Source organism: Gavia stellata, chromosome 3 (genome assembly GCF_030936135.1).
Source record: "Gavia stellata isolate bGavSte3 chromosome 3, bGavSte3.hap2, whole genome shotgun sequence".
Lineage (NCBI taxonomy): Eukaryota > Metazoa > Chordata > Aves > Gaviiformes > Gaviidae > Gavia > Gavia stellata.
The window spans coordinates 72,147,483-72,159,842 of record NC_082596.1 but is presented as its reverse complement, the minus strand read 5'-3'; the positions used below and the strand labels follow the sequence as shown (position 1 = coordinate 72,159,842).

General features: G+C 38.0%; 1 protein-coding gene across 1 annotated transcript in view; it reads right to left on the bottom strand.

The window, feature by feature from the left end:
- MOCOS (molybdenum cofactor sulfurase) overlaps positions 1 to 12,360 on the bottom strand; it is a 225,107-nt gene that overhangs the window by 191,934 nt on the left and 20,813 nt on the right. The window contains exons 2-3 of the mRNA XM_059815648.1: positions 8,335 to 8,424; positions 5,616 to 5,682 (exon numbers count right to left, since the gene is read on the bottom strand). Coding sequence (XP_059671631.1) covers positions 5,616 to 5,682; positions 8,335 to 8,424 — 157 coding nt within the window. The remainder of the gene's footprint in view (positions 1 to 5,615; positions 5,683 to 8,334; positions 8,425 to 12,360) is intronic.

Sequence of the window (12,360 nt, the reverse complement as noted above, 5' to 3'; positions counted from 1 at the left end):
GAGCACCTCTTCAATGCTACATAACTTACACTGAGAAACAGAAGCGCACTGAACTCAAAATAAAGTTGTCAACAGAACAGGTACACACAGGGGATGGCAGAAATTACTTTTGTGCTAAATATCTGGTCTTCCAAAAGCCTTATTTAGAATACCAATAATAATCTAGGCCAATAATTAATTTGGCAGATTCCCCTGAAGTTGGCAAAGGGACTGCTAGGGTTCCCAACAGCTAGACAGGACTATGTTACTACTCACTAGAAAGCTAAGGCAACAAGTTTTACCAGAAGAGTCATAGACCGGTGTCTCACTATACTGCTTCTGAGGAAGCAACTGCAAATCCAGAAGAGGGAGGAACACTGCATTTCTTCTACAAGTATTGGGCAGCCTAGGGAGGGAAAAAAGCTTCCATATAAACCAAGAAAGAGGCAAAGAGACGAAGAGAAGGGAAAAATGGAATTTGCATTGGGGAAATTTCAGTACTTTTAATGTATTTTGTTCCAATTGGAATGTCTCATTCATGAGCTCAGGTGCTGTCTCACAGGCTTCCCTGTGGACACAGAGGTCATCAGGTCCCTGCCAAAAGAGCAGCTGAGGAGGCAGCGAGGCTGTGTGCATTTAAAAAACACAAACTAACATGGTAGCTTGAATCCAAGTAAGCCTGTACCACTCTCCCTACTCTGAATGTTATTTAGAGAGCAAAGGCACAGCAAGATCACTTTTAAACTTATTTTCCATTGCTTCTTTGTCACAGCTACATTATAAAAGCAGATTCCTAAGGTATTTTTCTGAATTGGGAAGGAAAAAAATTAAAGGTCGTATCCACCCTTTTTTCAGACCTCTTCACAAAACACCCTCTAACAGCCCATACAAATTAAACTCAGGATTGCCCAGAAGCATTTCATCCTTTGTGTTCATGAACTAGTAAGCTTGACCTCCAGATTTTAATTTACTTTAGTGAAATATTTATTTCTTTCAATAAATGACGCATTCCAGATTTGGCGCTCTTTGCAACAAACATGGTCATTGCTCAAAGAGCATGACCATGAATGTACAAATTTTATTTACTTCAATCTCTTCATACAAATCATGAAGGTATAAAGCTGACTACCAGAAGAGTAACAGACAGTATTAGCAAATTCCTTTCTAAAGCTTCAGTTAATAGTTAATGAATTTATTAAAACAGAGATGAAAGTCCAGGAGCAAAGTTCCAAACTAAACCAGACTGACTTCATTGGTTCTTAAACCAGTCTCCTAACTCACTGAAAAATAACAGTACCTGTTACCCCGTCCAGAAGCTTTTTACTACCTTGCATAGGATTGCAAAGAGTGAACCCATCAAAAGTAATGTATTGACTCCTAGAAATAACTGTTTATAAAATGGAGTCCTTTGTCTTCATTTTAACTTTACTATCCATCCCACTACCTTTTTTCTTTTAGTGCTAAGAAGAAAAAACATAGGTTCCCACACTTGCATAAAAGGCTAGCTGTGGCCAGGAGAAAACAAGAAGCATCTGCACCAAAGCATTGCTCTGTTGTTGCTCAGTCCATAACAGAGCTGAGTCGGGATATCAGCCTGCCCACTGTGGGCACGCTGGGATTGTTTAATTGCATACCTATGTAAAATCATTTCATGAACCATGAAGAAAAAGATCACCCCTCTTTCCTGTTATCAAGCTCTTCCAAAAAACCCTATCCATTATTCATAATGATCCTGTAATGCTTCTCCCATTTGCCATGTACAGAGTCACCCCAGTGAGCACTGTCTCCTTTTGCTAGACTTCACTGACTGTGGTATTGCAGACTTGCCCTGGCAGCTGAGCAGCAGCATCAGGAAAAGTAGCATTTGCAAATGGCGTTATAAAACAAGCATGCAAAAGGGCTGAACCATCCTCATTTTGAAACAAGGTTTTCAAGTTGATAGGTACCATTAAGGACAACAGGATGCAGTGCTCAGATGTCACTCATCCATATGGTCTCCTGTTGATGACCTTTGCAAAGGACAAATCAATACTAAGCAGATACTGTATCTACCATTTCTTACTGTGTAGGAAAGGTCAACCAATTTTCATGTATGTATCAGTTCTAACATTATTGTTTTCAGACACAGAACTGCTTAAACCTGGAAATAAAGAAAAAATTCTTATCTTGCACATAGCACCGTTTCAGAACATGTGATAATCTAAAAAAAGACTTGGAATGGAAACTTATTTCAAAAGCAAGGTACGATGCTTATAGAAGGAATGTAAAGCTTTACCTTGCTGTCATGAAATGATCTCTACAAATACAATGTAAATGAAATTATAAACAGCATTTATAAGACTGCTTTCTTAGCAAAATTCAATACCACCTGTGTGTTTTGCCACAGAAGCAAGTATTTTTAAAAAATACTAAGCTATTTACATTCATTTCGTGCATGTCCGCTGCACCTTTCTTCGTTCGTATGCACAGGCCACACAGATTATTCTCCTCTTATAGTTCACTTAGATGGCATATTTTGAGAGAGGCCTTCATAGAAATACACGTTTTGGTTCTATATTTAAACTTGATCCCATTTAGCTCAATGCTAAATCCTTTTAGCTTCAGTGGGAAAATTCTATAATACACATATTGCACAGTCTAGGAGATGCCTAGTGCTGAAACTTCTTGCCTTTTTTTTAATATATATTTGAATTCCCAAAGTATGCTTAAGTTTAACATTTCACAGTACCTGAAAGTTCAAGGATGAACATCAAAACTCTATTAAATTCAACAACACTGTGTTTAAATGAAAAAGGCATCCTGTTGCATATTTTAAACACACCACAAACATAAAACAACACTAAAATTTCAGTCTGGCTCTGTTTAGAAGACACCGCTGCACTATTTGATATTGCAAATGTAAGATCTACAAGGACAATGTTTTAAAATATTCAGAAAGCTAGTATTTTAAAATGCTTGCATATGGGAAAAGGGTTATTTAATACTCAATGTAATGAATTTCTGAGTTGCATTATCTCTGCACATCGTAAGGAGATACTGCACTCATGTTCTTTAGCTGTATGAAAATGGAGCAATGGCATTTCCATACATCCGTAAGCAAAGTCATAAAAAGGATCTATAATCTTTTGATGCATACATTTAATACATTTAGGTAAGGTTTATTACAGTTCTTGCTTCCTCTTCTCAGTGTCACTCATCGTTAATGTAGAGATACACACAGTGTTAGAAATCTCTCAGCAGTTCATTTCAAGTAAAGAGAAGCAACTTTTTTGAGAATAAAATAGTTATTTTTACTCTTATTGTACTTGTGTTGGTCAAGAGGTAAGTCGTTTTGATTCTTTTAATTTTGTAAATCATAGAAAACATCCATTGACTCAAATATTTAATTATTTATGTTACTTTCTTGCAAATCCATGGTCTAAGACTGGTTTCTGACTGTCAAGCAAATATGAAGGCAAAACCAAATCATACAGCTGCGTGCTGTGGAACAGTGTGCACTGCCAGATTAGGAAAGTCTATTCTGATGCTGCTATCACCAATACCGACAAATATAAATCAGAAATTAAGCTTTGTGTTTATTTTTCATTAGTTGCTTGTGTCATCTCATCAGAAAATCAAATTAAAAATTAAAAAAAAAAAAAAATCATATTGTCTTGGAGTCAAACACTGAAAAAAAGCCATACTTCTGGCTGCAGCCATGTGCCAAAAGCAGAATTATAAGCAAGCAATTAATTTTAGGTTTCTGAATCTACCGGCTGAATTATTCTTTTGCTGAGGAAATCCAGTCTATACACTGTGATGCAGGAGAAAGCTGCCTCTCACCTTGACTTGTCATATTGCTTATTTTGATTAGCTGCAATGGCATGGAAGTATAGCTTTTTAATATACTTTTATTGCCTTTTAGATAGATGACTTACTGACAGTGGTTTGGGGGCATTTTCTTCCTGGATTTTTATGACTACGCCTTTTTGATGGCTATGCTTTTTAAATTTTTACTGGGGAATAATGGCTGAATTTCTATAGGGATAGATGACAAATTCTACTAGGTGCAATACTGAAAATGTTCATTTGGATGCAGAGGGCTTTTTTTTTTTAAAAAAAAAAAACCCAACAACGAAAAACCAATACAAACACTAGTATGATTCTTGTCATCTCTCATCCTGCTCTTATAAAAGTCTCACACATTTTTAAAGCAGGATCCAAAAAAAAAAAAAAATAAAACAAGCCGAAGATGTCAGCTCTTTTAAAGTAATCTATGTATGCTACATGGTGGAAGTCTATTTCTTTACTCCGTAACAGTGAAGAACACAGGCTACAATAGCAATTATTCCAGAAACAGCTACACTTTCTACTGTGCCTTCATAAGACGAATGATTAAATGGCAACATTGAAAGATCACTGAGAGTAAATGGAAACTAGAATGATAATGCTGGATGTGAGCACACAGGTATGCTCAGGAGACTCTGTAGGGCTGTAGGTATTGCTGTACCTGGCTATTCCTCATAGATAGTCGCTTTCATTTCATTGGGCCCTGCATTAATAGGTTGTCATCCTGCACAGCATAAGAGAGGGTAACAGAACAAGCAAAAATAAATACTTTCACCAGAAAGTTGGTGGTGGGGGCAGGTGGGAACAGGTTATAGCCAGCTAAAAAAATTGGTTTTTTACACACTTATAAAAGTGTAGTCAGAGAAAAAGCAGCAGAAAGGTGTAAGGCAGATTTTCTTCATTACAACTACGAACATAACAATGCTATCGTTCCAATGCTATTGATCTGAATTCTGTGATGCGTTTTGGAGAAATCTTTGCTCTTAAGGAAGATGATAAAACAAAGAGGAATCCGTGACACTTCTTTCCTTTCACAAAGACTGCCATTAAAAGCAGGCAAATTAACTCAAAGCATACATATTCTTCAGTAAAGACATATTTTACAAAATACCAAGAGTTACCGAAAACAAGCCCCTAAAACCAATAACCAAGTTATCTAAGTGGTATATTTCTTCATGGTGTAAACTAATGGCAAGAAGTGTACTTTCAGCACACTCTACCCTGAACTTTCAGGGGCATACCTTATTTAGAGATTCAGTTCACTTTCTGGCCCATACCCAGAAGCCCCAACACTCAACTGTACCTTTTCTTTTTCTTTTTGCTCTTAAAAATTACACTAAAACTACTTCTAAAGGTATTTTACTCCAACAGAAGTACTTGCTGTAAAACAGTGTACACATTCCCATAAGGTTTTTATAAATTCTCACAAGCCATTACACCCTATTTAATTTCATCTGAATTTTAACCATGTCCTTGCACTTAGTTCCACCTTGCTATCTTACCATACCATCTTACTAATAATCACTTTTGAGATTCCAACTTCTATATCTTAATTAAAACTGCGCTTATATTACAGCACTAATTTAACTACAGAACTTTGAGAATTGGGGCATCTGGGAGAAAAAGAACTGACTTTCTCCAACACTTGACTGTCCAAGCACCTTATGTTTTGAAAATGAGATGTTTTCTTTAGATGTGACAGATGACTCTCAGAAAATGACATCACATCAAAGTCATCAAAACAGCACAGGTCTAATCAAAATGAAAACTATGAAGTGCATCATACAACATCTGAAAGATTATTCTACCTGTATCGGACATGCTCGATTGTGTCATATGTCAGCTTGCTGCTGATATTCTGACTATGAGGGTTACCTAGGAGAGAACAGAGATACAGATGTTAATCATTAATCACAATTTTGCTATTAATTTTTTCTTTTATCAAAGTATTACACCAAGCCAGCCTGAAAAGATGACAAAGAAAGATTTAACGTATACTTCACAGCAATGCCCTGAAGCTCCTTAAAGCAGTTAGTCAAGAGAAGGGACATATAACAGAAGAAAACAATTATGACAGACCTTCAAACTTCTGCTGGATCTCTTACTAATACTTAGGCAGTCCCCTTAAAAAGAAAATGCAACTGCATATGCACAAATGTACTAGGAAAAACTACAGCTAGAATGCATATTCATAAATGTATTTGCGCACTAGCTAAGAAGCAATTTGGAAGAGACAGCATCTGGAGGTAATAGACATTCATGGTTGGACACCAGGACTAACCCTGTTTTTTTTACTGTCTTCTGAAATTAAAGTAGCTCATGAAAATATAAATTTTACTGCAAAATTAGTAGCCACCTTAGCACAGCTCAGCACAGGCATGTATTAACAACTAAGACAGCACATAAAAAGGGGCATGAATTTATCTTCTTGAGCAAAAAAGATTACAGCAATATCCACACAGGCACAGCACACTTTCCTATTAGTAAATGCTTAAAGAACATGCCTAAATAGTTTGGAAAGAGAACAAGAAAAACATTGCTATATTAATACAGTTTTTGCAGTAGGCTGCAATATTAGCTACTTTATTTTTAAAATTTCAAAGTCACCCTGCTGAAAGTTATTGAGAGAAGGTGTTGAAAAGAATAATAAATTTAAAGCTCAAACCCAAAATAATGCCTAGACTTTTCACGTCTGATGTTGCATTTCTGTAATTTCCAATTCAAATATTCTCAATTTAGAAGTGAGAATATCTCTTACTTACATTCCTTTCCCTCATTTACACATGCAACAGCTAAACTGCAGTTCTTCAGGCCTGTGGATTATCACCAAGAAAATAAAAAAAGCTGCCATTCAAACTCCCCCTTCACTAACATCTGTGTCTGTTAAATGAACTCTTTTTATACAACAGTTACTGCCCTCAGAGTATAAGACATGTAACTCAAAAAAAAAAGAGATTTGATCATACTAGAGCTCTCGTTATCATTTCAGATTAAAGCAGTATTAAAAAAGATACAATTTGTTCTCCCATAGCATTATAGGTACTATGTAAATCTGCTCCAAACTGGCAGCACTACTATTTCTATTCACAAGCACTCAATTGATTCCCCCACACATGGTACTTATTATAAGGGTTGAGCCCACTGTTGTTTGAAATAACTAAGATCAGAGTGCATACATTTCAGTTTACAATGGCACTAGTGACAGAACACTAATTTTGATATCACTGACATGCACTTGAATAGGAGATATAGAATGTAATCAAATCGACCTATCTTGTTATAACAGCAAAAAACCCTATCCTTATCAAGAACAACAACTATTTCGCAGTGGAACTTAAATCCACGCTCTGGATCCTGGCCTCTCCAGCATTCAGGAAACAGAAGAGGGGGAAATGACACGTACAATGGCACACTGAAAACTAAAACTACCCAGAACTCTCAAGTGGCTCACCCAGGTGATTCGCATAAGTGTGCCAGTGCTTGAGTGAACAGAGTTTTCTTTTAAAGCAGTGGTACTTAGTTCTCAGGTGAGGAATCTCTTGGCTCTATGTATCAGGGAGCACAAGACAGACACAAAACTAGCAAAAAGGACACATAGCCCACAGATAGTAACACACCATAAGAAATTTTGATTACTTCAGTGGGACTACTCACAGCATATATAGATAATACAGTACAGTATATTTTTTTTCTGCTTGAGCATGAATCACTCTAATATAAATTGTCTCACACAGTAACAATATTTCCTAAACAATGGATGATGCTGCCTTTCTATAAAAGCACATTCAGTGTGTGGTTCTCGGCTAGACAATAATGTTCAAAAGAGATAAAAGGTTTAAGTAGAGGATCTGGGGACGAAGTACTTGTAGGTGGTGCTGAAGTGCCCATGTCCACAGCTGCAACAGCTAAATCTCCACCCAGATAGTGCACAATTCTGTAGATATTTTTATTCACATTCTTATGTACAAGATTGTTTTGGTGATATACATCCTTTTTCCTGACTATGCACCTAAGTCTAATAGTCTGGGAGAGGTATAGCACATACTCCCTGTCTAAATTCATTTGGAATCTTTGAGCTAAGCTTTCTCCTAAATAAAACGCTTATGCTGAGCCACAGTATAAGCTCCCTGTGATGACTCTCACTGAGAAGGGAGGTGGTTCTGGATTCTGGTCCTTGCACAAGAAATTGGGTTTGCATTTTGTGTGGGGGGAAAAAAGACTGAACAAACAGTGCTCAGAGCTACATTGTATTTGTTTATCCCCAGCACTGTGCCCTAACACCTGGGCAACAGTTATGCTCCCTTTGATTTTTCTTCTTCACCAACACAGACACGTCCTTGTCCACCAAAGAACAAAGCTAGGGGTGACACAAAGGGACTATGACTCCTTTGTAAAATCACTGGTCTTCCAACTACTCTACAGCAGTGTTAAAAAACCTGCAGAAGTACTCTTCCAACAACTCAAGAGGCACAGTTTTGATCTATTTAGATGGAAACCTGAAAAGACTAAGTGCTGTTTTGCACTTACCATAAACATTGTTTCTGAGGTCATCAGTAAAAGCTTTAAGTAGACTCTCTGGGAAAAGTGCTGAACCGGCATGGTCAAGGTAAGTAATCCCTAAAATAAAAATAAAATTACTAGATTCAATCTTTTAAATATTTAATTCAATTTTCTCCCACAGACTACATTGTGAAGTGCACCATTCAAACACCCCTAGTGCAGTACCCCACACAAAAAGTCAACTTCCCTAAACTTCCCAGGGTATGATATTTCTCTGTCTGACTTAGAGGTCTCTACAGCTCTCAAAAAATGCTTCTCACTATTGCCTTATTTTCAACTGAGGCAAATTCGGCAATATTCACAGCAAGGCATCTTTCATTCACTAGCAAAAAAAAAGAAGGATACAATAGAAGCCCAACATTTTGCTTGCATCTTTATAATTTCTAATTAAAACCAAAATATTTAAGAGGGCCTTCCTTTCATGTTTAGATTATACATTCTTTGGAAGAGAAAAATATTTTTGTTCTGCCTGTACAAGACTGAGCAAGCTGGTGTCTTCAGCCACACTACCTTGTTACTCCTAGGCGCTACTTACTATGAAAACTACTATTACCGCAACGATAATTATTATTAATAGCAACAAAATAGTAGTGTTGCCTTCTTGCTGACAGATGAAGCAACTCTCTCAAGAACTGACAAGGCCTAAATCATGCTTGAAGCCTAAAGACAGGACTAGTTTAAGTTTTAATGTATTTAAATATTTCTTGCCACTCTGCTGCACTTAACATTCAATTCATTTTTAAAACCTCCTTTTATATTATTAAGCCATTGCAAAACTTTTAAATAAAAGCTTATTGGAAAGGAAGGCTTTTTCATGTTTGGCCATTTTAGATTTCTTAATCTTCAGCAATTATTCTTCCATTTCTCCAGTGTGTTTCATGCCCTTTATTAGTTTTTTCATTTCACTTACCTTAAGTATTTCAACCTATTTCAAATTTTAATAATGATGAATATGATTAAGATTAGAATTTATTAGGTATTTTAAAGGCCTTCCCTTTCCACAGGGATTTAAAACTGAGTTAAGCATTAAACGAGAAGCCGTGACACTTGGAAATATATACAATTATGTATTATGTTGCTGTAGTAGTGATTCAGTAGATAAAGATGTGAGGCAGTGCTAATGATAAAAGCAATCTGGACAACCATCCCTCCTCTTATTTTCAAAAGAGAAAAGCCCTCCCCTGCCTTAAGATTACCCCACTTACAGTGTCTAGCAAAAGCAGAATTTTTAATGATGGCTTGAAGTTAGTCAAGGAAAAGTGTTTTGAGATGATTTGAGGGGAGGAGGGTGGAAAAAATGGATTGATTTATTAGATGTACAGAATTTTTAGGTTTTTACTTTTTTTTTTTGATCCTAGAAAAGTTTCTCCCAAGCAATACGAAGCTGCATGTACAAGCATATGGGGGTCAAAATGCGTGTGGGGGTCTGTCTGGCCCCGTTTCCGACAGGAGAGGTTACAGCCACTTGGCTCATCCCTGAAACACACAGGGTTTGGAGGGCAAGAGGATCATCTCACTGCATCACGGAGAGAGACAGCCAGGCCCCTGGCGGCTGAGCAGCATGGCCTCAGCCAGCAAGGGAACACCAGCACGGGGACGCCAGCTTTCCCTCCAGCAGGTCATACACTCACCGTGGCTGCCCTGCGGCGCATTGCCCGCCTGAGACCAGGGCCTGCCGCATGTCCCGCAGCTTGGCACCAAACGCCTCCGCTCTGAGGTGGAGTTGAAGCAGGGAGTAACAGCTACAGCCACCAGCACCAGGGCCCACCCCGATGGTAGTGGTCAGGGCACTAAACAACCCATGGTCACTGGCTACTGCTGGGAGAGCTGGGAAAGGCAGCCCTAGAGCTGAGAAAGGGAAGAGGCAGCCCTGAGCCCAAAACAGGGGGGAAGGACTGCCGTCCTGGAGGCGACCATCTCGGCCAACACTCTCTCTCAACAAAGCCCCCCCAGAGATTCCATTTGGCTCATTAGCTCTCAGAGGCACCACAAGCAGAGCCTAGTGATGCTCCTCTGGAGGCAGACAACTGCCATTTTTGGATTTTTCCAGCCCTAAGGAGGTTGACAGCACCTAAGCGATAATGCAACCGTACAGCACGAGCAAAAACCAGGCAACTGGCTGAGGCTCCCCAAACACAAACCATCCACCGACAAGGGGACGGGAGCTGTCCGTCCCGACCAATGCTCCTGCGAGGCAATGTGGACTAAAAGGTCTCTAGGTAAAGGCCCCTTAAGCGGTTTTTCAAATTTGATTAGTTATGTAGCTAATTACAAAGTATAATATTGCGGTTCTGTGAAACGGAGGTAAAAGAAACATCCAGTGATTTTTTAAATTCCTTCTCTGGGTATATTACTTTGAAAATGTAGGAGGACATTTGACTGAGGAAGGAAAAATTATTAATTCTTAAACTTCTATTTTGTCTTTAATGCTGTTGTTTAACTGAAAAGAGAGAACAGCATTTAATACTCTCTCGACTGCCCGAAAAAAGAAATAGGCTCTCTCACCATTTGAGACTGCACTGAAACAAATATCATTACTGCTATTGCACTTTTACGCTGCAGTGTTTTTCTTCCTTATTTAAAAAAACCTATATTTTTAGAGGAAAGAAAAAAAATGTGGCACATGCATAACACTGGCAAAGAAAAGAACATTAATAACTTTCATTGTGCTTTCCCTCTGTTTTAATAACATTTGCTATTTTAGCTTTAGTGAATGCACATTAACCAAAGAGATTTGTCAGTATATACAGAATAATACAGTTCCCACTGTTTTACTGTGGTATTTAGTATATAGGCTATCAGCACTATGAAATTATACTGTTTACAGAAAGTAACAGAAGAAAGAAAATATAATATGATCAACCAAAAGAAAATTAAAATGCAATATCTATCAGAACGTGGTTTCACTGCTTGGGGAAAATGCAAAATTAACTTTTAGTTTAATTTACATACTATTACATTTGGAATGTGTAACTGACTTCATTGGTCCAATAATATACCAACTATTTGATAAAAATCACATTTCAGAAGCAGGGCTTTTTATAGAAGTATTGAAAACTATTCAATATATCAGTATTAGTTATGGGAAGTTATTCAGCAAGAGCATTGGTTCATAAGCTGTAATATTCACATGCTAATACTCTTGCAGATTAATTTTACATGGGGAACTCTCTGGGAACCAACGTGGGCCAGTCTGTCCTGCTGAAGAAATCCCCAGCCCAGCTCTCTGCACGCCTCCTGTGCTACAATTCACCTCTTGACAAAGCATCCGCCATCTCTGCATGCCTGCCTTGGCTCTTTGTAAAACTTGGGGCATGCACATGCACGTACAGCCTCAGAAAAGCCAGGGGGCCATTTGGTTTAACAGAACATTCCTATCTTTTAAATGAAAAAAGATAACAATAATTTAATATGGAGCATTTTAAAATTACAGTTTAAGAGCAGGGGAGAACACTGGACTATACATAGTCTGACAGCCTGCAAAACACACAAGGCAAAAGGAAACTACCTGGATTAACCTTTTGGAGTCAAAATACCTGCTTCTGACAAAAGCACACTTTCCTAAAAGGCGATTCCACCTACCTTTGAAGAAAGTTAAAGACATCTTGTGATGAACTGAGAGTAGAATAAGGAGGTTACGTCTTTATTAAATCTTTTAGTAATTATTTAGGCTATGTATACACCTACCACCCAGAGGATGGAGGGGAGCACTGACAGACCATGGATGCACTCCCTACAATGGCCTGCTGGCACATGGAGAGCAAGCTTTCTCCTCTTTCACATCCCACCTGTAAACCCATGCCTGGTCACCCAGCTCCTATCTGGCTAAATTATCACTACTTTGGTATTATGTAATCTGCTCTTTTAATCCCTGAAATTGCTCTTGGTGCTATACATTTCTGAACTTTGACTATCACTTCCAAAAATAACCAATTTACCTACATTGCATATGGCTGCCCCACATCCACCTCCTGAACCTTTTGCCATCCTGTC